This window comes from Halichondria panicea, chromosome 9 (genome assembly GCF_963675165.1).
Source record: "Halichondria panicea chromosome 9, odHalPani1.1, whole genome shotgun sequence".
Lineage (NCBI taxonomy): Eukaryota > Metazoa > Porifera > Demospongiae > Suberitida > Halichondriidae > Halichondria > Halichondria panicea.
Genome location: NC_087385.1, coordinates 4,632,205 through 4,656,790, shown reverse-complemented (window position 1 = coordinate 4,656,790; position 24,586 = coordinate 4,632,205). Strand labels below are relative to the sequence as shown.

General features: G+C 38.9%; 2 protein-coding genes and 4 long non-coding RNA genes across 18 annotated transcripts in view; 1 reads left to right on the top strand and 5 right to left on the bottom strand.

Moving 5' to 3' along the window:
* Positions 1 to 24,586, top strand: part of LOC135341742 (tripeptidyl-peptidase 2-like) — a 40,040-nt gene that overhangs the window by 5,812 nt on the left and 9,642 nt on the right. The gene's annotated exons all lie outside the window — the stretch shown is intronic.
* Positions 1,109 to 15,892, bottom strand: LOC135341743 (uncharacterized). 4 transcript variants are annotated; one of them, XM_064538406.1, is made up of 6 exons: positions 2,921 to 3,209; positions 2,674 to 2,868; positions 2,555 to 2,576; positions 1,971 to 2,080; positions 1,708 to 1,913; positions 1,109 to 1,451 (listed from the first exon to the last, which is right to left on the bottom strand). In XM_064538406.1, exons 4-6 carry the CDS (start codon positions 1,978 to 1,980, stop codon positions 1,266 to 1,268), a joined length of 402 nt encoding a protein of 133 aa, XP_064394476.1. In that variant the 5' UTR covers positions 1,981 to 2,080; positions 2,555 to 2,576; positions 2,674 to 2,868; positions 2,921 to 3,209; the 3' UTR covers positions 1,109 to 1,265. The 4 variants fall into 4 exon arrangements, with proteins under 4 accessions (XP_064394476.1, XP_064394475.1, XP_064394474.1 ...); XM_064538405.1 differs by having other exon boundaries at positions 1,971 to 2,576; XM_064538404.1 differs by having other exon boundaries at positions 1,971 to 2,868.
* Positions 3,898 to 7,607, bottom strand: LOC135341747 (uncharacterized). 3 transcript variants are annotated; one of them, XR_010396618.1, is made up of 7 exons: positions 7,380 to 7,604; positions 7,134 to 7,327; positions 6,333 to 7,042; positions 6,070 to 6,268; positions 5,362 to 5,745; positions 5,126 to 5,313; positions 3,898 to 5,034 (listed from the first exon to the last, which is right to left on the bottom strand). It is a non-coding gene; the product is annotated as an uncharacterized LOC135341747 (long non-coding RNA). The 3 variants fall into 3 exon arrangements; XR_010396619.1 differs by having other exon boundaries at positions 5,126 to 5,303; positions 5,362 to 6,268; positions 7,380 to 7,607; XR_010396617.1 differs by having other exon boundaries at positions 5,362 to 6,268; positions 7,380 to 7,606.
* On the bottom strand, positions 9,811 to 14,471 carry LOC135341745 (uncharacterized). 5 transcript variants are annotated; one of them, XR_010396613.1, is made up of 7 exons: positions 14,395 to 14,471; positions 13,556 to 13,940; positions 13,284 to 13,433; positions 13,041 to 13,231; positions 12,072 to 12,949; positions 11,235 to 11,996; positions 9,811 to 11,178 (listed from the first exon to the last, which is right to left on the bottom strand). It is a non-coding gene; the product is annotated as an uncharacterized LOC135341745 (long non-coding RNA). The 5 variants fall into 5 exon arrangements; XR_010396612.1 differs by having other exon boundaries at positions 11,235 to 12,015; positions 13,284 to 13,940; XR_010396611.1 differs by having other exon boundaries at positions 13,284 to 13,940.
* On the bottom strand, positions 17,201 to 22,876 carry LOC135341748 (uncharacterized). 3 transcript variants are annotated; one of them, XR_010396622.1, is made up of 7 exons: positions 20,880 to 22,876; positions 20,644 to 20,827; positions 19,446 to 20,541; positions 19,199 to 19,392; positions 18,041 to 19,100; positions 17,603 to 17,758; positions 17,201 to 17,487 (listed from the first exon to the last, which is right to left on the bottom strand). It is a non-coding gene; the product is annotated as an uncharacterized LOC135341748 (long non-coding RNA). The 3 variants fall into 3 exon arrangements; XR_010396621.1 differs by having other exon boundaries at positions 17,603 to 19,100; XR_010396620.1 differs by lacking the exon at positions 17,603 to 17,758.
* Positions 22,984 to 24,322, bottom strand: LOC135341751 (uncharacterized). Of its 2 annotated transcripts, XR_010396625.1 has the most exons (4): positions 24,172 to 24,322; positions 23,982 to 24,118; positions 23,716 to 23,897; positions 22,984 to 23,659 (listed from the first exon to the last, which is right to left on the bottom strand). It is a non-coding gene; the product is annotated as an uncharacterized LOC135341751 (long non-coding RNA). The 2 variants fall into 2 exon arrangements; XR_010396624.1 differs by having other exon boundaries at positions 23,716 to 24,118.

The window sequence follows — 24,586 nt, the reverse complement described above, 5'->3', positions numbered from 1 at the left end:
GAGAATCATTATGTAATGCTTTGCAGCACCAATCAGATTGCCCCAGCTCCTCCCCTTTTTACAGCAAGCTAAGCTCTGCGGTTAGAAACGTGGCCAATATTCATAGCTAGTACGGTACTAAAATCCAGATATAGGCTTGAAACCCGTCCTTCCTTCTTTGGATGAACGGGCCCACGCCCATCTACCTGCCGTGCATGTTATGTAGGGTACGTTCAATGCACATCACAATAGGGGTTCTTTGATTATTCCTAATTAACCGCACGCAATAAAGAGAAACCTCTTAACTGTATATATACGCAAGCATTATTAGAGTTATGGTTGGAACTGAAAATTATTGTACCAACATAAATTGTAGGAACAAGCTTTTATAATATGCTCTAATTCATTTTGCATTTTATTTTGCCAAGTAATTAATTTTCTTGAGAGCCATAATAATATGAAAGTACTTATTATATTGAAATTGATTGTGTGGTTTCAGTTTGTCACTCTTTAAACGTTATTGTATGAAATATCCATGCATACGTACACATCAATATATCTAGTGGCACTAACTCTGTGCGTTCTTTATTTCAGTAGTTCTAAATCAGCTCCATGTACCGTAGCTAATTATTTTGTTTGGATGCTCCATTATCAATGTTGTTCAGTGATGCTGTTTCTTCTGCACTTTCAATATACAAATTAAGTGACAAATTAACGTTTGGCTCTTGAGCCGGCCTGCATGCATGCTATGTAGGGTACGTTCAATGCACGTCATGATGCGGGTTACTTTCGCTGTATACGCACAAGCATTATATATGACCTTGTTAGTGCACATGTATAGACTCTTATAGTCCTAGTGTATTTTCAAAGCCTTTTCATAGCGTTCAAATCTTATTTCTATTTTCCTTCTAGGTAGTTGCCGCTAGATTCTTCCATGTTCATATACATACCGTATCATTATCTTGAGATGTAAAACTGCCGAAGGCTTAGCACTTCAATGCTCTAGTTATTATTTATTTACAATGTTCTCCCCTATAGCACTAGAGCCTAGAGCAACTGCCTGGTCTCGAGGGTAACACAAGAGCACTAATTTGTATAACTTTGACCACCCCCTTACAGACACTATATATATAGTATAGATTCATATTGCTATAAATGGGTTTCCTGATTCTTCTATGTATGTTCCATTCTATACAATGAGCTATAAAATTATACTTAAAAGATACATTGGTCATAACAATGTTTAGGCCTATCTCAAAAGTTCAAGCTACTGAGTGTGTTCTTTCTTAATTATAATATGAAACAAAGTTGTAGTAAGTAGTAGTATACCAGGCCACCACTCCTATGATGATAATTGCTACGACAATACTGTAGATCGTGGTAGTGATGTTGGCTGCAATGTTGAGCTTCTTGGCCAGGTTAGCCTTTTCCTCGGCCTCAGCTGTGTTGCCTTCAATGTCCAACTTTTGAGCCTGCATGCATGTTATGTATAGGGTTCAATTCACAATGAAGATAAACCTCTTCATTATTTGTTTGTTTGTTTGTTTGTTTGTACAAAGGCATGTACACAAGTATTATGACCTTGCAGTGCAGCTGTGAGTTATGGCATGGGTCACATTCTATATCTTGATAGCTGTTTTCTTGTGGTACGTACGTATATATGCATGTGTAAAACTATAATAAAGTATATTGCACTGACATGTGCATGTGTATAAAAGTCTAGTGTACCTTCTTTGCAATAAAGATGGCTACCACACTGATGAGCATTGGAAGCCATGCGAACAGTACAGCTGCCACAATAGTGTTGCGGATGGAGAGAGCGTAGTAGTGATCCTCTTTGCCTATCCTGAAGCCCTCGCAGATGGTGGTGAAACACAGGGACCGGAACGACGGGGGTGGGAAAGACTTCCTTACTCCAACTCGTGTTGTCTGACCTGTATGTGAAGTTAGTTACTTGGATGCCATATTAATATGCCTATGCATTAATTCACCTCGCTCCATTACTTCTTTGCTGATTTTGATTAGTCGCTACACTTGCAGGCTCGATTGTTTTGTTTGGGCTGAATATGCCTCTCTTTATATACTCTATCTCTCATTGCTGCTAATTGTATATATGACAAGGTAAAGTAACGTGTGAGTCCATGTTATTGTTGGAACTGAAAATTATTGTAGCATTATGAATAAGCTTTTATAATTTTGATATAATTTCGTTTATTTGCTTATTTTGTCAATTAGTTTATTCTCTTAAGAGCCATCTGGAATGAAAATTATGAAACGAACTCTGAATATGATTTCAGTTTGTCACTCATTAAACAAACATTCCAATCTGATGTTTTATTGTATGAACATCCAAACGTACGTACACATCAATACATCTAGTGCACTAACTATAGCTATATGTGTTCCCAATCAGCTGGATGTATACATTGTATCTATAGCCTCAGGCGTATGTCCTTATTGTAGCTAATTGTATGATTCCAAGTAAATTACTACTGGGAGTACCATTGACACCACTATGAAATACACTGAAGAGGTGATGTAGGATGCAATGTTGAGATTCTAGCCGTTTTATTACCTTCAATGTCCAGTTTTTGAGCCTGCATGATATTTTGCTATGGGTCAATGTACATCACAATACTGGTTTCCTGATAATTTGCACGTGCATGCAATAAATCTTGGGTATGAATGGTGTACCTTTTTAGCCGTAATGATAGCAGCTACACTCAACAAAATTGTTGGCCAAGCAAGGAGAAAGGATGCTGAGATCAAGGTACGCAGAGACAGGATATAGTAGTAGTCTTCTTTCCCTGCAATGAACCCATTAAAATTAATATCGATACGAAGCAACATTCATGACGTTTGGTTTTGGAAATCTCGCTCCAGTTTGTCCTGCAGATGCATGGGTGATGAGAAACAGTAGAGAATGCTGCAATATATTCACCTGATTCCATATTGACAGTTTCCACTTGTATAATTATGGTTGTTGAATGGTATCCTCTTGTTGCTCTGTCCTTACCCATGAACCTACCTCACTGCATGTTCACCCCCTTTTACTCTAATCATTAAAATTTTGTTTGGATGCTCCATTATCAATGTTGTTCAGTGATGCTGTTTTTTTTCTACACTAATACCATCAGTAAGTCAGCATTGAAACTATTAAACAGCTACATGTTCCTATAATGTTCCTACTGTTCCTTACTGTTCTAAATGTTACAAATGTTCTAAGTTTTAATTCTTACTCTTCTGCTCCAAGTGTTCGTATCCTGTATGAATGCTGAGAACAGTTGAAACACTAGGAACAGTTGAAACACTAGGAACAGCAGGAAATAGTGCTTGAATAACAGAGGGAACAGCAAGAATACAGGGAACAGTAGGAACAGAGGGAACACTGGGAACAGTAGTAACAGAGGGAACACTGGGAACACAGGGAACAGTAGTAACAGAGGGAACACTGGGAACAGTAGTAACAGAGGGAACACTGGGAACAGTAGTAACATAGGGAACACTGGGAACAGTAGTAACAGAGGGAACACAGGGAACAGTAGTAACAGAGGGAACACAGGGAACAGTAGGAACACTGGGAACACAGGGAATAGTAGGAACACTGGGAACAGAGGGAACAGTAGGAACACTGGGAACAAAGGGAATAGAGGGAACAATAGTAACAGAGGGAACACTGGGAACACAGGGAATAGAGGGAACAATAGTAACAGAGGGAACAGAGGGAACACAGGGAACAGTAGGAACACTGGGAATAGAGGGAATAGTAGTAACAGAGGGAACAGCAAGAACACAGGGAACGCTGGGAACAGAGGGAACACAGGGAACAGTAGTAACAGAGGGAACAGCACGAACACAGGGAACAGAGGGAACGCTGGAAACACAGGGAATAGTATAGTAACAAAGGGAACACAGGGAACAGTAGTAACAGAGGGAACAGCAAGAACACAGGGAACAGAGGGAACGCTGGGAACACAGGGAATAGTAGTAACAGAGGGAACACAGGGAACAGAGGGAACAGTAGGAATCGTAGGAATGGAACTGCGGTTTAATATTTTAAATGGTGACTTAGCATATTTCGTGACAATTTACATGATATTACTTCTTTACTGATCACTACACTTGTTACGTTTAATTCTTGTAGAAGATTGTTTTAGTTAGAGTTGAATATCCCTTTCTTTAGTATATTCTGTGAATAGTAATAGGGGAAAGTTCATGTACATGCATGTGTGAGTGTGGCCATGTTGTTGAAACTGAAAATTATTGTAGCACCATTAATTGCAAATTCTATATTTGCTTTTGCTATGCTTTAATGCACTTTATTACCCCGTACGTGCATAGCGCGCAGCAGGGTAGAGTTATTGGTGTGTGTGTCGATTTGTGTGTGTTTGGAAGGGGGATAGTAAGCACTAGGCTAACTGGGTTGGATGGAACCGTGCCCGCTCAAGCATACCGTTTTGACTCGTGTGTGTGTGTGTGTGGACACAAAAAATGAGCCGTTTGAGCGAGCTAGACACTTTCATGGACTGCTATAGGTTGAAACTTGTAGGCGGTCGTCAAAGACGACAAAAAACACTGTTTTCTAATCCTTGCTTCATAGATTCACGATAATGATAATAAGGTCATTACCGTGAAAAGTTAACTTTGCACTGTGCACATGCAATGAAGCTCAACACACGGGGTGAATACGTCTTGTTTTGCTGATAATTCTCTTGAAAGTACACACTATAATGAAAGCACACTCTGATTGTGTGTTTTCAGTTTGTCACTCATTAAATAAACTTTCCAATTCTTAAATTGAAATATCCATGCATACGCACACATCAATACATCTAGTGTGCACTAACTCTATTATCTGTATTAATTCTTTATTCCAAATCAGCTGCGTATACGTACGTATAGCCTGATTCCATTGTAAAGTACCACTGGGAATACCGTTGATATCACTATGAAATACACTCCAGAGGTGATGTAGGATGCAATGTTGAGATTCTTAGCCAGAAAAGCCTTTCTCTCAGCTTCGGATTTATTGCCTTCAATGTCCAGTTTTTGAGCCTGCACGATATTTTGCTATGTGTCAATGTACATCACAATACTGGTTTCCTCATGCCTGATTATTTGCAAATCTTGGGTATGAATGGTGTACCTTTTTAGCATTGATGATAGCAGCTGCACTCAACAGAATTCCTGGCCAAGCAAAAAAGAGAATGCATGCAAAGAGCAAGGTACGCAGAGACAGGATATAGTAGTGGTCTTCTTTCCCTGTAATGATCCCCTGAACTATCGATGCGCAGCAGAAATTCTCGAGGTTTGGTTTTGGAAATCTAGTTTGTCCTGATGTGTGATGAAAAGCAGTAGAGAATTATGCTGCAATATATTCACCTGATTCCATATTGACAGTTTCCACTTGTATAATTATGGTTGTTGAATGGTATCCTCTTGTTGCTCTGTGCTTGCCCGTGAACCTACCTCACTGCATGTTCACCCCATTAAATACTTATAATCTACATAATCATTGAAAATTTGTTTGGATGCTCCGCTCCATTATCAATGTTGTTCAGTGTGATGTTTTTTTTTTTACACTTTCAATTACTTATAATGCTCATGTATTTGTCACAAAATAATTATGCTAAGTCAGCCTTTAACTATTAAACAGCTATTCTTATGGTTCCTACTGTTCCCTTTGTTCTAAGTACGTGTTCTTACTCTTCCGTTCCTATACTGTTCCTAGGAACATCAGGGGAAACAGTAGGAATATTTAGAACACTGCATGGGAATAGTATGGTCACAGGTACATTAAGAACAGTAGGAACAGCAGCAACACTAAGAACAGCAACACTAAGAACAGTAGGAACAATAAAAAAGGAATAGTTTAGGAATGCTATGCTAGGAACAAAGGGAACAGTAAGTTCGTACATTCAATGCACATCAGAATACGAGTTCTTCGATTAAACGCAATAAAGAGAAACCTCTTCAAGTATTCAGTTATGGCATGGGTCACATTCTATAGTCTTTTGATAGCTTGTTGTAGCAATCATGCATGACGTGTTTACTAAAATAGAAACTGTAAATGTGTGTGCATAGAAGTACTTTATTTGCATTGAAGATGGCTGCCTCGCTGAAGAGCATTGCCAACAGTACAGCTGCCACAATAGTGTTGCGAATGGAGAGAGCGTAGTAGTGATCCTCCTTGCCCTTCCTGAAGCCCTCACAGATGGTGGTTATGGTTAAACACAGGGACTGGACCGTGGGGGGAGGGACTTCCTTGTTTTAACTCCTGTTGTCTTACCTGTGTGGTGTGTATAGTTAGTTACTCGGATGCAACATGAGTTAAAAGACCCACATTCATTCACCTCACTCCATGTTGATTTTAATTAGCCGCTGCACCTGCAGGTTCTTGTAGAAGGTTAGGGTTGAATATGCCTCCTTTTAATACCTTAAGGTGACATGTTTTCACAGGTAGATTTGTCTGCGATTTTAGCTCATTTTGCTGGTACTATATAAATTCTAGCGTTTCTAATTACTCGCAAGTGCATGGTTCTAATTGCATTTTCGTAAATACAGCGATTTTACTCTCATTCGCAGAAATACCCGCAAACATATGTCACCTTAAGGTGTTGAAAGGCAACAGGGGAAAATTGTAAGTGTGGCCATGTTGTTAATTGGAATTGTTCTATGTCATAATCTATTGATAGCCAGATGTGATAAGCTATGAACGTACACTTTTATTTAAAGCACTCTAATCGTGTGATTTCAGTTTGTCATTCATTAAATAAACGTTCCAATCTTATGAAATATACATCAATACATCTAGTGTGCACTAATTTAACTAGTGTCTGATTTCAGTAGTTCTAAATCAGCTGCATGTACCTATAGCCTCAGGCGTATGTCATTATTGTAGCTGACTGAATAGGATTCCAAGGGAAATTGCCACTGGGAGCACTGTTGACACCACTATGAAATACACTCCAGAGGTGATGTAAGATGCAATGTTGAGATTCTTAGCCAGAGAAGCCTTTCTCTCAGCCTCGGTTTTATTACCTTCAATGTCCAGTTTTTGAGCCTGCATGATATTTTTTATGGGTCAATGTACATCACAATACTGGTTTCCTTGTGCATATGCATGCAATGAATCTTGGGTATGAATGGTGTACCTTTTTAGCATTGATGATAGCAGCTACACTCAACAGAATTCCTGGCCAAGCAAAAAAGAGAATGCATGCAAAGAGCAAGGTACGCAGAGAAAGGATATAGTAGTGGTCTTCTTTCCCTCTAATGATCCCCTGAACTATCGATGTGCAGCATAAATTCGTGACGTTTGGTTTTGGGAATCTCGCTCCAGTTTGTCCTGCAGATGCATGGGTGATGAGAAACAGTAGAGAATGCTGCAATATATTCACCTGATTCCATATTGACAGTCTCCACCATGGTTGTTGATTGGTATTCTCTTGTTGCTCTGTTAAATTTGTCAGTGATGCTGTTTTTTTGCACTTTCAATACCGGTATATTTATAATACACGCTTCATGTAAATTGTCACAAAATATGCTACGTCAGCAATTAAACTATTACACAGCTGTTCCTACTGTTCCTATACTGTTCCCTCTGTTCTAAGTGTTCTTATTCTTCCGTTACAAGACTGTTCCTAGGATTCCTAGGAACAGTAGGAATATTTGGAACGCGTATACTGCATGGTATGGCGCAGGTACATTTGGAACAGTAGGAACAGCAATATTATGAACAGTAGGAACGTTAGGAACGGTCGGATCAGTAGGAAACGTAGGAACAAATGGACGTATGTTCAATGCACACCAGAAAAACGGGTTCTTCGATTGTGCCTAATTGAACGCACGCAATAAAGAGAACCTTCTTCAAGTATTATGACCGTGTATAGTGTATAGACTTCAGTTATGGCATGGATCACATTATAGTCTTTTGATAGCTTGTTTAATTGTAGCAATCATTGCACGACGTGTTTACTAACATTACTGTACATGTATTATATAATTATGTGCATATAGATACCTTCTTTGTAATGAAGATGGCTGCCACACTGATGAACATTGCAGTGGCAATTTACCTTGGAATCGTATACAGTTAGCAATATACAATAAGGACATACGCCTGAGGCTAAATTTAGGTACGATTTAGAACTACTGAAATAAATACGGATACTATAGTACACACTAGATGTATAATGAGTATACAGTGCATCCAGCTTAGAGAGTATAGATTACCACAAATGTGTGAGTGGCTGTACTTAAATGTTGATATCTTTTGATTGGAACCTTTTTAAGAAATGGTGCTGATACTGCCCTTTGCAGCTCACTTGGAAGTTTGGGGCAAATAGTAAATTGCAAAAAACCACTTGAGATAAGTGTAACAGTTTACATAAATAAACCACAATACTATCTAGAGCAAGGGACATGGTTAAAATTTTGGAACAGAAGTTTCTATAGACCAGATCTTTATGTGGTTATATAAATCTCGCTATACCTAGTAGGCATAAACTACTTGTTGGGTAACCATGAAAAATTAATCCTTATCAAGAGGAGTTACATGTAAGTGGCGTATTATGTAGCAGAGAATTGGAGGCATCAGGCTGTTTCACAACGAACAATTTAGCTAGATTGTTTTAAACGACCAGGCAGTGTATGTCGTATCAGGCTACCCCTAGAGCTCATACTTTCTACAAACATGACGAATATCTACTGGTCCATGCAGAAAATCCCAGTGTGTGCATGTATACCTCAGTGAAATCAGAAAGAAGCTAAACAAGGTCACTGGGGAAATTACTACAGAATCTACATTAAAGCTAGCTATACTCTGTATGATCAAGACAGCATGAATGGACTGAGATCTGGTCTATAACATTTTCTGTAAACTTTGTCCTTGCTCTAATACAACACTGTAGTATTGTGGTTTATTTATGTAAACTGTTACAGTGGTTTTTTGCAATTTACTATTTGCCCCAAACTTCCAAGTGAGCTGCAAAGGGCAGTACCATTGTGTAGGTGAATGAATAAGCTACAACATATCCCAAAAATGTCCATGAAAACATGAGGTGGTGGGTTTGGGGGGATTAATAAGAACAATAGTGGGTAATCGGTTGGAGTAATAAAACACTAACCTTAAACAGCTAAGGTCTCAGACTTCATAAGATAATTGTTCAATGGTTTAGGTATCCTGGCTATCCTTCATGGGTCTTATATATGTTCACAGTGCCTATAATTCATGATTTACTGACTGGTTTTCAGATGTACTTTTGGTTAGAGTAATAACTTCTGAAAAATTAACAGCTTAGCTTTCAAATTTCTGTAATAAGTTTACAGATAAATGGGCTACATTTTGATACCAAGAACATCCTATATGCTTATTCCATTGCTGAGATAACACTGAAAAACTACAAATATTACTATTTTCTACTGTTTTGATGACAACAGCAGCTGCTAACCACAAACCAATGCCGCTTTAATCAACCACAAGCTTAATTAAGAGTGGGCGTACAGTTATTGTACGCCCATTATGTGGTTGATTAGAGCGTCATTGTGGTTTGTAGCTGTTGATGTCATCAAAACAGTAGAAAGTTGTAAAATTTGTAGTTTTTCAGTGTTATCTCAGCAATGGAATAAGCATATAGGATGTTCTTGGTATCAAAATGTAGCCCATTTATCTGTAAACTTATTACAGAAATTTGAAAGCTAAGCTATTAATTTTTCAGAAGTTATTACTCTAATCAAAAGTATACCTGAAAACCAGTAAATCATACACTGTGAACATATATAAGACCCATGAAGGATTAGCCAGGATACCTAAACCATTGAACAATTATCTTATGAAGTCTGAGACCTTAGCTGTTTAAGGTTACGGTCAACCGTTTGCTCATTAATTATTCATGAGCTAGATCTAGTGATCTTTTCCAGCTAGAATGAGCTGGAAGTCCAGCTGAACCGCAGTAGTCATTTCATGGCTTGAATAGACATTTTTGCTATAAAGCTTAGGTACAGTCTACTGTAGCTTCACTATATGCAGGGCGGGTCGAAGAGATATTTTGAAAAAAGGCTACTGAAAGCTCACAAGAGGCTGTTTTCCTTGGCTCTGGCCGCCATTTTAAGTGGAGTTAGTCTACATATTATTATTTTGTGAGAGTTTGTTGGCCTGGAAAGAAAAAAACGCTTCGACCCGCCCTCCAGAATGGTAAGAAGCATCATATAAGACCAAGAACACAGAGCTAGAAGTGTTTTTGGAAGTTTAAAATGACTACTAGTTTTGTGTTGTTTCTAGTAACTTGATGATCGCTCAGAGCTTCCACTGAAAGATGTTTTGAAGATTGATACTTGTCATACAGATTGATACAACGATATATTTATCATGTATATGTGCTTCAAACTTCTCTCACGGCATTTATAGTTTCACAAAAATCATTATAAGAAAATCATGAATATTCATGAGCAAACTGTTTACCTAACCTTAAGGTTAGTGTTTTATTACTCTAACCGATTACTCACTATAACAATTTACTTATTACCCACCACCTCATGTTTTAAGTACAGCCACTTACACATTTGTGGTAATCTACTCTCTAAGCTGGATGCACTGTATGTATATGGTCAATAAACATATAATTATAGTCATAATTATTGTAAACATATATAGTCATATTGAAAGTTTAATGAGTGACAAACTGAAACCACACAATCAACCACACAATCAGATCGAGTGCTTTTTAATATAATGAGTACCTCTCAAGAGAATACGAATTAAGAGCATAGCAACAGCAAATTATATCAGCTTGTTCTTACAATTTATGGCGCCACAATAATCAACAACATGGCCACACACACACGCACAGTTACTTTACCCTGTCAAATAAGCAATTAGAGTATAATTATAAAGGGAGGCATATTCTGAAAAGCCATTGGGTTTGACTTTTCACTGTCACTGTGCTTGCCAAAATTTTTTAGAAGAGTCTGACTAGTAGTAGTGACTAGCAAAGAAGTAATGGAGCGAGGTGAATTCAGCTGTTAATGTTGCATTCGTGGAACTAACTATCACACACACAAGTCAGACAAGAGGAGTTGGAACAAAGAAGTCTCCCCCATGCATGGTAGGGTCTTCTTTCCCTGTAATGAACCCACTAAATATCGATACGAAGCAAACATTCACAACGTTTGGTTTTGGAAATCTCGCTCCAGTTTGTCCTGCATGCAGATGCATGGGTGATGAGAAACAGTAGAGAATGCTGCAATATATTCACCTGATTCCATATTGACAGTGTCTACTTGTATGGTTGTTGAATGGTGTCCTCTTGTTGCTCTGTGCTTGCCCGTGAACCTACCTCACCTGCATGCTCACCCCTTTAAATACCTAATCCATTGTTTGTATGCTCCATTATCAATGTTGTTCAGTGATGCTGTTTCTTCGGCACTGCATGTTATGTAAGATACGTTCAATACATATTACAATATGGTGTGGGGTACTCAGAGTCGTGCTTAATTAAACGCACGCAATAAAGAGAACTTTGTCACTGTATAATTATATATACACACTATGAACACTATATATAGAAGCAATTAGAAGCTGTTATCCAACCCATTTACAACTGAGTAGTAGTAATAAACACTCTTTGATCCCTGCAGTGCCATGCACTGTGCACATTTTGTGTGTGTGTGCTTGCACGGGCAGGGATCAAAGAAAACACTCTTTGATCCCTGCTGTGCATGCACTGTGCACATTTTGTGTGCTTGCAGGGCAGGGATCAAAGAAAACACTCTTTGATCCCTGCTGTGCATGCACTGTGCACATTTTGTGTGCGTGTGCTTGCACTTGACAAACCACATTTACAACTTCAGACAACCCAGTTCCAATGTGGTCCATTTTCTGTTGCACTTGACAAACCACATTTACAACTTCAGACAACCCATGCAGTTTCAATGTGGTGGGTAGTTTTAGTGAGTCTCTGATTGGATACTGAAGGATTGAGGCTCCTGGGCTTTAGGCTGACCACAGCCAATGTACCCTAGGGTACATGGATATTCCTTAGTGTCAGAGCACATCATGGTACAAGTATATAATATAATGTGTATAGAAGTACCTTCTTTGTAATGAAGATGGCTGCCACATTGAAGAACATTGGAAGCCATGCCAACACTAAAACAGCTGCCACAATAGTGTTGTGGATGGAATGAGCGTAGTAGTAGTGATCCTCCTTGCCTATCCTGGAGCCGTCGCAGATAGTGCATGGCGAAACATAGGGACTGGACCGTGGTGAGAGACTTCTTTGTTCCAACTCCTCTTGTGTGTGTGATAGTTAGTTACTTGAATGCAACATAACAGCTGCATTCATGCACCTTGCTCCATTACTTCTTGGCTGGTCGCTACACTTGCAGGCTCTTCTAAGATTCTTTTAGTTAGGGATGAATATGCCTCCCTTTAAATACTCTAATTGCTGACAACTGTATATTTGACAGGGTAAAGTAACCGGGCTGTGTGTATATTTTTGCAGCACCATAATTGTAAGAACATGCTTTTATAATTTGATGCTCTACTGAATCGTTTCTCAATTAATTATTCTCTTGAGAGCCAGATGATGGATGATAAGCTATTAATATGAAAGTCTCAGTATACTATTAAAAAGCACTCATCTGATTGTGTGGTTTCAAGTCTCATTAAACTTTCAATATGACAATGTTGAAATATCCATACATATATACACATTATACAACGTACAATAACTAGTGTCTGTGTTCTTTATTTCAATAGTTCTAAATCAGCTGCATATACCTATAGCCTCAGGCGTATGTCCTTATTCTACCTGTATACGATTCCAACGTAAATTGCCGTTGAGAGTACCGCTGTCAACAATACGAAATACACTACAGTGGTGATGTATGATGCAATGTTGAGATTCCGAGCCAGAGAACCCTTTCTCTCAGCCTCGGTTTTATTGCCTTCAATGTCTAGTTCTTGAGCCTGCATGATATAGTCAATGTACATCACAATACTGGTTTCCTCGTGCCTGATAATTTGCACGTGCAATGAATCTTGGGTATGAATGGTGTACCTTTTTAGCCGTAATGATAGCAGCTACACTCAACAGAATTCCTGGCCAAGCAAGGAGAAAGGATGCTAAGATCAAGGTGCGCAGAGACAGGATATAGTAGTGGTCTTCTTTCCCTGTAATGAACCCACTAAATATCGATACGAAGCAAACATTTATGACGTTTGGTTTTGGAAATCTTGTTCCAGTTTGTCCTGCAGATGCATGAATGATGACAAACAGTAGAGAATGCTGCAATATATTCACCTGATTCCATAATGACAGTCTCCATTTGTATACAGTTGTTGAATGGTATCTTCTTGTTGGTCTATGCTTGCTTTTGAGTATATGCCTCAATCTTTGCAACATAGAGGGTTGAGTATTCCTTATATGGACGACCACAACGGGCAAAGCATTCTGTATAAGGAACGCTCAACCCTCAACACTATTGTTGATGTCTGCAAAACCCTGTACCCAATCTACCAATTTTGATCCATTATCAGTGATGCTACACTTTCAGTAAAACAATTGTTCATAACCTTAGTAATGCAAATCCCGAGAGAGCGTAGTAGTGATCCTCCTTGTCTATCCTGAATCTGTCGCAGATGTTGTTGAAACACAGGAAGTACCTTCTTTGCAATGAAGATGGCTGCCACACTGATGAACATTGCAGTGGCAATTTACCTTGGAATTGTATACAGTTAGTAATATACAATAAGGACGTACGCCTGAGGCTAAATAGGTACGATTTAGAACTACTGAAATAAAGACGGATACTATAGTACACACTAGATGTATAAATAAACATATATGATGAGGGTCTTTGTGGAGATTCAGTCTGAACCACTTCCAAGAGAGCCTGGAAATGGGCCTGTCCCACTCTGCCCAGATCAGCAGCGACTCTTCTGTCATGCGAGTGTGACCCTGTGGAGAGTATTTGCTGTAGTAGACTAAATGTCTGTAGGTCATGTATAGTCATAATTATTGTAAACATACCGTATAGCGCGAAATTTTCGAGGCACTTATATTTCGTGGATTGGCCTCTAAAAACCATTTCGTTGCACAATGTTCGCGGAATAGCTGCTTACCGGAAGCCACGCCTTTAAATCTTTGCATGATAGCAGGTAATTCTAATTAAAGAACACTTTTTGTGGACTTAATTTTCGTGTAGAATTCTAACCCACGAAATCCGCGAAAATTAAGCCCCTCGAAAATTTCGCGCTATACGGTAGTCATATTGAAAATTTAATGAGTGACAAACTGAAACTACACAATCAACCACACAATCAGATCGAGTGCTTTTAAATATAATGAGTACCTCTCAAGAGAATACGAATTAAGAGCATAGCAACAGTAAATTATATCAGCTTGTTCTTACAATTTATGGCGCCACAATAATTCAGTTCCAACAACAACATGGCCACACACACACGCACAGTTACTTTACCCTGTTAAATAAGCAATTAGAGTATATAAAGGGAGGCGTATTTGAAAGGCCATTGGTTTGACTTTTCACTGTCACTGCATGTGCTTGCCCAACTTTTTAGAAGAGTCTGCAAGTGTAGCGACTAGCAAAGAAGTAATGGAGCGAGGTGAATTCAGCTGTTAATGTTGCATTTGAGTAACTAACTATCACACACACAAGTCAGACAAGAGGAGTTGGAACAAAGAAGTCTCCCCCATGATCCAGTCCTGTGTTTCGCCATGCACTATCTGCGACTGCTCCAAGGAGGATCACTACTACGCTCTGTATTGTGGCAGCTGTATATACTGTTGGTATGGATTCCATGCATGGTAGGGTCTTCTTTCCCTGTAATGAACCCACTAAATATCGATACGAAGCAAACATTCAGGTTTTGGAAATCTCGCTCCAGTTTGTCCTGCAGATGCAATGGTGATGAGAAACAGTAGAGAATAATATATTCACCTGATTCCATATTGACAGTCTCTACTTGTATGGTTGTTGAATGGTGTCCTCTTGTTGCTCTGTGCTTGCCCGTGAACCTACCTCACCTGCATGCTCACCCCTTTTAAACATTTGTTTGGATGCTCCATTATCAATGTTGTTCAGTGATGCTGTTTCTTTGGCACTGCATGTTATGTAAGATACGTTCAATACACATTACAATACGGTGTGGGGTACTCAGAGTCGTGCTTAATTAAACGCACGCAATAAAGAGAACTTTGTCACTGTATAATTATACACACACAAGCAATATGGCTGATCATGTGACTACAGCCAACGACATCCATCAAATCCAGTCATGTGACTGTACTTTAAGCACAGTTAAGTGTGCAATAAGTTGTTATTGCACACTTTTTTCTAATACTCGTGATTCATCATCATTCAAGTCATGCAGCCATCTCAAAAGTGCAGACTGTCTATATATAAAGGGACCAAATGAGTTATTGGGTGGGAGGTTGGGTCATAAGTCCCAAAAGTAGATATCTTTCCCAAAATCTACTGCATTACACACAGTGCAAGTGTATATATAGCCTCGATTCCAGGCCGCGAAGAGAAAGGCGGCCTGGTATACCTTGTATGCGCATGTGCGTACATTACCCCAAATATTTGTGGATACTGTCAGTAAAATAAACAGTATACTATTTTGTATCCTGAAGTTACAGTCCGTTAATTTAGAAGTATTGTGCAAAGATGACTGAGTCCACAAATACACGGATTACCCCCTTTTTGGGGTAATGTACAAAAATGGGGTAATGTACACGCATGCGCATACAAGGTATACCAGGCCGCCTTTCTCTTCGCGGTCTGGAATCGAGGCTATAATTTACCTCGCTCCATTACTTCTTTGCTGATTTTGATTAGTCGCTACACTTGCAGGCTCTTGTAGAAGATTGTTTTGTTTGGGCTGAATAATTGTGTACTCTATCATTGCTGCTAATTGTATATTATTATTACAGGGTAAAGTAGCTGTGTGCATGTGGGTGCCTATGTTATTGTTGGAACTGTAAATTGTAAGAACAAGCTTTTATAATTTGTTTTTGCTATGCTCTAATTTCACTGATTAGTTAGCCATCTGGAATGAAAATTATGAAAAGCACTCTGATTATGTGATTTCAGTTTGTCACTCGTTAAATAAACATTCCATCTGATGTTTTATTGTATGAAACATCCAAACGTACGTACACATCAATACATCTAGTGCACTAACTATAACTATAATTTATGTGTTCTCAATCAGCTGGATGTACATTGTACCTATACCTATAGCCTCAGGCGTATGTCCTTATTGTAGCTAACTGTATGATTCCAAGGTAATTACCACTATATAGGAGTACCGTTGACACCAATACGAAATACACTGAAGAGGTGATGTAGGATGCAATGTTGAGATTCTAGCCGTTTTATTACCTTCAATGTCCGTGTCTTGAGCCTGCATGATATTTTGCTATGCGTCAATGTGCATCACAATACTGGTTTCTGTGTCTGATTATTTGCACATGGGTATGAATGTCGGTCTGCTATAAGGGACATTCCTTGTCAACTCAACACAAAAAATGAGTACCTCCTCTGATTTCAACGAAGCTTGGCATACACATACCTTATCATAAGTTATATAACCATACGCAATTTTAGTCCCGTATGTCGTATGGCTTCTTAGTTACGAGCCCTGGAAAATTCACCAATTTCGGTGACCCACCTACGCTTCTTAGAGCATAATTTCTGCCATGATCAGATAAAAGGTGCACCACCGTACTCCTTATGATATGGCCTTTCAGGTGACGTGTTTAAAGGGGGTGGGTACTCGTCAAAGGTCATTATTGTAAGCATTTACTCAAAAATGGCATCTTCTTTTTACTAAACTAGTCTTTAGGTAACTATTGCCCTCTTTGTAGAACAAATTTGGTGATGGGATCATAATGGGTTTTGGAGATAATAAATTATGTGTAATTATGTAGTTAACACCTTGACTTTCATTTGAGTATCCTTAGGTGACCTATTTTTCACAGGTAGATTTGTTTCTTGTAAAAGGTTAGGGTTGAATGTATACATAAGGTGATATATTTTCACAGGTAGATTCGTCTGCGATTATTCATAGCGTTTCTGCAAGTGGTTTGAATTCTCTTGATGTATGTAGTCAGATGTGATAAGCTATGAACGTACACATTATAATGATAATTTTTAAAGCACTCTTAATAGTGTAATTTCAGTTTGTCACTCATTAAATAAACTTTCCAATCTTTGAAATGTCCATACGTACACATCAATACATCTAGTGTACACTGATTTCAGTAGTTCTAAATCAGCTGCATGTACCTATAGCCTCAGGCGTATGTCCTTATTGTAGCTAGCTAGATATATATAGGATTCCAAGGTAAATTGCCACTGGGAGTACTGTTGACACCAATATGAAATACACTCCAGAGGTGATGTAGGATGCAATGTTGAGATTCTTAGCCAGAGAACCCTTTCACTCAGCCTCGGATTTATTGCCTTCAATGTCTGAACCTGCATGCACGATATTTTGCTATGAGTCAATGTGCATCACAATACTGGTTTCCTCGTGCCTGATTATTTGCGCGTGGGTATGAATATCGGTACTGCTATAACCATGCATTAGTACCTTTTTAGCATTAATGATAGCAGCTACACTCAACAGAGTTCTTGCGGTTCCTACTGTTCCCTTTGTTCTAAGTGTTCTTACTCTTACGTTTCAAGTGTTCCTATACTGTTCCTAGGAACATCAGGAACACTGGGAACTGTAGGAATATTTGGAACACTGCATGGGAATAGTATGGTCACTGGTACATTAAGAACAGTAGGAACGCTATGCTAGGAACAAAGAACAGCAGAAACAGTATGAAACGTAGAAACAAGTATAAGAACGTACGTTCAATGCACATCAGAATACAAGTTCTTCGATTGTGCCTAATTAAACGCACGCAATAAAGAGAAATCTCTTCAAGTATTCAATTTTGGCATGGGTCACATTCTGGTCTTTTGATAGCTCAATCATGCATTGCGTGTTTACGAAACTGTACATGTATGTGAATAGAAGTACCTTCTTTGCATTGAAGATGGAAGCCATGCCGACCCAACAGTACAGCTGCCACAATAGTGTTACAAATGGAGAGAGCGTAGTAGTGATCCTCCTTTCCCTTCCTGAAGCCCTCGCAAATGGTGGTTACTGGACCGTGGGGGTGGTAAACAGTTCCTTGTTCCTATCTGTGTTATCTGACCTATGTGTGTGGTGTGTATAGTTATTACTTGGATGCAACATCGTGAGTTAAAAGACTCGCATTCATTCACTTCGCTCCATGTTGATTTTGATTAGTCGCTACATCTGCAGGCTCTTGGAAAGTTAGGGTTGAATATAATACCTTAAGGTGACATATTTTCACAGGTATAGATTTGTCTGCGATTTCAGTGTTTAGCTCATTTTGCTGCTATTTAATTTTGCGCTAAATCCTGTTCAAGTTATGAAATTCATAGCGTTTCTAATTACTCATAAGTGGTTTTAATTGCATTTTCCAACTATCTGTGAGTAGCTACGATTTTACTCTCAATCGCAGATTAATACCCGCAATAATGTCACCTTAAGGTACTCTTGAAAGGTAACAGGGGAAAATTCATGTATGTGTAAGTGTGGCCATGTTGTTAATTGGAATTGTAACCTTCTATATTTAATTCTTGATAGCCATGCATATGTGAAAGGTAATGAACGTACACGTTCTAATTATTTAAAGTACTCTATATATAATAGCTAGTGTGATTTCAGTTTGTCACTCATTAAATAAACTTTCCAATATAATTATATACCGCTATGTATTAAATTTGTATGTGAAATATCCATGCATATATACATATCAATACATCTAGTGTGCGTGCACTAACTAGTATTAGTTCTAAATCAGCTGCATGTACCTATAGCCTCATGCAGGTGTATGTCCTTATTGTAGCTAACTGTATACGATTCCAAAGTAAATTGCCTCTGGGAGTACCGTTAACACCACTATGAAATACACTAAAGAGGTGATGTAGGATGCAATGTTGAGATTCTTAGCGAGAGAAGCCTTTCTCTCAGCCTCGGTTTTATTGCCTTCAATATCCAGTTTTTGAGCCTGCATGATATTGTTATGAGTCAATGTACATCACAATACTGGATTCCTCGTGCCTGATAATTTGCACGTGCAATGAATCTTGGGTATGAATGGTGTACCTTTTTAGCAATGATGATAGCAGCTACACTCAACAGAATTCCTGGCCAAGCAAAAAGGAGAATGCATGCAATTAGCAAGGTACGCAGAGACAGGATATAGTAGTGGTCTTTTTTCCCTGTAATGATCCACTGAGCTATTGGTTTGCAGCAAAAATTCGCAACATTTGGTTTTGGACATCTCGCTCTGGTTTGTCCTGCAGATGTGTGATGAGAAACAGTAGAGAATGCTGCAATAATTTATATTCACCTGATTCCATATTGACAGTCTCCACCATGGTTGTTAAATGATACTTTCTTGTTGCTTTATGCTTGCTGCCTGTGAACTTACTTCACCCTTTAAATTTGTTCAGTGATACGTTTTTTTTGCACTTTCAATATAAGTGTAATACTCATGCTATACACAGCATTTAAACTATTACAGCTGTTTCTATTGTCCCCACGGTTCCTACTGTTTCAAATGTTCTAAATAATAGTTAGACAGGAGCATAGTAGTTGCCTGTACTGGAGTGCATAATTTTATGAACAGCCTTCGTGAGACCTTTAGGAAGTATGAAAGACTAGAGAAGACTATACTGCTGTAATAATTATATCCACTAGGGTCTGTTCTGAACTCAGGAAAAAAACTGAGCTAAATTTAGATCTAGATCTAGATCTTTAATGGTAAGCCCTCGTTCTACGATGTCTCCACACTTGATTCTGGCATACTATCCAGGATGCTAACAGCTTTTATGTTAGAGTTTGCAATGCGTATACGCGTATAGGCATGCTGTATAGCTTTTTGCTCTGCCAGGCTCCGCCCAGCTAATGATTGCTCACGTTCATTTTCACTTGTCTACCACTTGTCTACCGTCACGCGACTTAGCAAGGCAGGCTCTACTTTTTCTTTGTCTCTTTCTTCTTTCTTTCTTTGTTCCTCCAATTCATCTCGTATTTTATCTTACTGAACTATTGTGACAAAGAACAAAAAAAGAAGAGGCTGTGAAGGAGGCTAACATCTAGTGTGCACTAACTAGTATCTGTATTCTAAATCAGCTGCGTTTGTACGTACCTAGAAGTACATCAAATGACAATGGAATGGACCTTAATTGTGACGTGAATCCACAAAATCTATGTCAAGTTGTAAATAATTATATACATGCATGTACCTATAGCCTAATGCAGGCGTATGTCCTTATTGTAGCTAACTGTATACGATTCCAACGTAAATAGCCACTGGGAGTACCGTTGACACCAATACGAAACACACTACAGATGTGATGTAGGATGCAATGTTGAGATTCTGAGCCAGAGAAGCCTTTCTCTCAGCCTCAGTTTTATTGCCTTCAATGTCTTAGTTCTTGAGCCTGCATGATATTTTATTATGAGTCAATATACATCACAATACTGGATTCCTCGTGCCTGCTAATTTGCACGTGCAATGAATCTTGGGTATATGAATGGTGTACCTTTTTAGCATTGATGATAGTGGCTACACTCAACAGAATTTCTGGCCAAGCAAAAAAGAGAATGTATGCAAAGACCAAGGTACGATGAGACAGGATATAGTAGTGGTTTTCTTTTCCTGTAATAAACATCGATATGAAGCAAATATTCGCGACATTTGGTTTGGAAATCTTGTTCAAGTTTGTCCTGCAGATGCATGGGTGATGAGAAACAGTAGAGAATGCTGCAATATATTCACCTGATTCCATATTGACAGTCTCCATTTGTATACGGTTGTTGAATGGTATCCGCTTGCTTCTGAGTATATGCTTCAATCTTTGCAACATAGAGGGTTGAGTGTTCCTTATATGGAAGATTACAAAGCGCAAAGCACTCCATATAAGGAACGCTCAACCCTCGACACTATTGTTGATGTCTGCAAAACCCTGTATACCCAATCTATCAATTTTGATCCATTATCAGTGATGCTATACACTTTCAGTATTTTAAAACAATTGCTCATAACCTTAGTAATCCAAATCCATAATATGATTCATCTCATATGCAAATCGACAAGGCGTACGAGCAGCTTATTTACTATATTCAGTATTATTATGTACATGTAGGTACGTATACTGCACATATGTCTATAAACGCTCTTTCCATCCGCAACACTATTGTGGCAGCTGTACTGTTGGCATGGCTTCCAATGCTCTTCAGTGTGGCAGCCATCTTCATTGTACACTGTCAAGCCATGCCGGCCAACAGTACAGCTGCCACAATAGTGTTGCAGATGGAGAGAGCGTAGTAGTGATCCTCCTCCTATCCTGAAGCCGTCGCAGATGTTGTTGAAACACAGGGACTGGAATGAGGGGGGTGGAAAGGTGTTGTCTGACCTGTTGTCTGACTTGTGTGTGTGTATAGTTAGTTACTTGGATGCAACATTAGCTATTATATTTTACATTCATTCACCTCGCTCCATTACTTCTTTTTTGATTTGATTAGTCGCTACACCTGCAGGCTTGTAGAAAATTGTTTTAGTTAGGGATGAATATGCCTCCTTTTATAATACCGTATAGCGCGAAATTTTCGAGGGGCTTAATTTTCGCGGATTTTGTGGGGTTAGAATTCTACACGAAAATTAAGTCCACAAAAAGTGTTCTTTAATTAGAATTACCTGCTATCATGCAAAGATTTAAAGGCGTGGCTTCCGGTAAGCAGTCATTCCGCGAACATTGTGCAACGAAATGGTTTTTAGAGGCCAATGCATGAAATATAAGTGCCTCGAAAATTTCGCGCTATACGGTACTCTATCATTGCTGCTATCTGTGTATTCTCTTGAGGGGCCAGAGGGAAAGTTCACGTATGTATGAGTGTGGCAATGTTGTTGGAGCTGACAAAAGTTGTTGTTGTTGTGTGTATAGTTATAGTTTATTACTCGATGCAACATTAGCTACATTCATTTATTTTCTAACAACAAGCTACAAGGTAATAATGAATTTGATTACAGTTACCAAATCATAAATATGATCTGATTAGATCATCTGTCCTGTGAACCTTTGCTGGGGGTGCATGGTGGTGTGCTGCAGTAGTCTCATGATTCTCTAACCTCTCGTAATGAATCCTATTTAGCCCATTCCTTCAATGTCTATAGCATTTGTACGTGTCAGTACTTATAAGGGAAAAAATCAGGGACTCCATAAATATGTACTTAGCAACAGTATACGCATAATTATATAAGCAAGGCATATCCTACTCACCACAACCCTGAATATCCTTCTACTAAACCCACCAACAGAAATGGACCAAGTTGCAGAATTCTTAGGAAAGTACAACCCAGATAATAAAGCCTCTCGAATGCTAGATACAGAGATTAATAAGAGCGAGTTTCCTGTCTTGGCGAAGCACTTCAACAATGTGAATGTCTTCACCGAGAAAATGGGACTGACTGCCGCCGAGATGGGAGACGTGAAGTTCATAGCTGCTTCACAAGGCAATACAATGGCAATGCCGAGTTGTTTCAAAACATGGAGAGGCCACAATCCTGCTGATGCAACCTACAGGACACTGCTGAAAATAGTGCTGAAAGTAGCTATAGAAGAGACAGAACTCGCTGAAAAAGTGTTGAAGCACATGATTGACAACAATATCTACGCTGAGGTACAGCCAGTTGAACTCTGTGAAATGGACATTAACTGAACGAGTCTGACACCTTTTTGTAATGTGAGCATGCAGGACTGTATCACTAGCTGTATATCTAGCTTGTGTATTATGTATATAGATCTATAGAAAGTACAGTAGAACCTCGATTATCCGGAACGTTAAGTTGATTATCCGGCTTGGATTTTCTTTTTAGTAATTCAGAAAATGGGCGTGTCCCTTAAATACACATGCGTGTGGCAGCTGTTACTATGGAGCAGGCATGCTTATTTTCTGCGCATGCGCAGACAACCATATAGCACTGCTGTTTATCAATAAAGTGGGTGGATCAAGCACTCAGATTGTGTGATTTCAGTTTGTCACAATTTTTATTTATGAAATATTCATACATACGTGTCTGTATTCTTTATTTCTTTATTTCAGTAGTTCTAAATCAGCTGCGTATAGCCTGATTCCAATGTGAAGTGCCACTGGGAATACCGTTGACATCACTATGAAACACTCCAGAGATGATGTAGGATGCAATGTTGAGATTCTTAGCCAGAAAAGCCTTTCTCTCAGCCTCAGTTTTATTCCCTTCAATGTCCAGTTTTGAACATGCATGATATTTTGTTACGAGTCAATGTACATCACAATACTGGTTTCCTCGTGCCTGATTATTTGCACGTGCATGCAATATGAATCTTGGGTATGAATGGTGCACCTTTTTAGAGCAACTACACTCAACAGAATTCCTGGCCAAGCAAAAAGAAGAAGGAATGCAGCGAGCAAGGTGGGCAGAGACAAGATATATAGTAGTGGTCTTCTTTCCCTGTAATGAACTCGATGCGAAGCAAATATTCCCGACGTTTGGTTTTGGGAATCTCGCTCCAGTTTGTCCTGCAGATGCATGGGTGATGAGAAACAGTAGAGAATGCTGCAATATATTCACCTACTTGTATACGGTTGTTGAATGGTTTCCTCCTGTTGCTCTGTGCTTGCCCGTGAACCTATACCTCACTGTCCCTTTAAATACTCTAATCATTATTTTGTTTGGATGCTCCATTATCAATGTTGTTCAATGATGCTGTTTCTTCTGCACTTTCAATACATACAAATTAATGTTTGACTTTTGAGCCTGCATGATATACATGTATTGTCATGGGTCAATGTACCTGATTATTTGCACGTGCATGGGTATGAATGTTGGCACTGCTAGTACCTTTTTAGCATTGATGATAGCAGCTACACTCAATCTATATATGTATATATAGTGGTCTTCTTTCCCTGTAATGAATCCATCAATACGAAGCGCAAAGATTTATGACATTTGGTTTTGGAAATCTCACTCAGTTTGTCCTGCATGCAGATGCATGAAAAACAGTAGAAAATGCTGCAATATAATTATTCACCTGATTCCATATTGACAGTCTCTATACTTGTATGGTTGTTGAATGGTATCCTGTTGCTCTGTGGCTTGCCTGTGAACTTACCTCACTACATGTCCACCCCTTTAAGTAAACTTTTATTTGGAATCTCCATTATCAATGTTGTTCAGTGATGCTGCACTTTCAATATTATATTTATAATACAATCAGTACACTTCATATAATTGTCGCGAAATATGCTAAGTCAGCATTGAAACTATTAAACAGCTGTTCCCTCTGTTCCTACTGTTCCTAGCAACGCACATGTGTGTATTTAATAATAGTCTGCTAGTACTGTAGCTTCATTGCCATACATCTTTGGCTCCTTCACCGAGGCATCAGCACCCGTGGTGCTTTCGCTTATAATTATATATATCATGTTATCAATTAGGTAACAAGC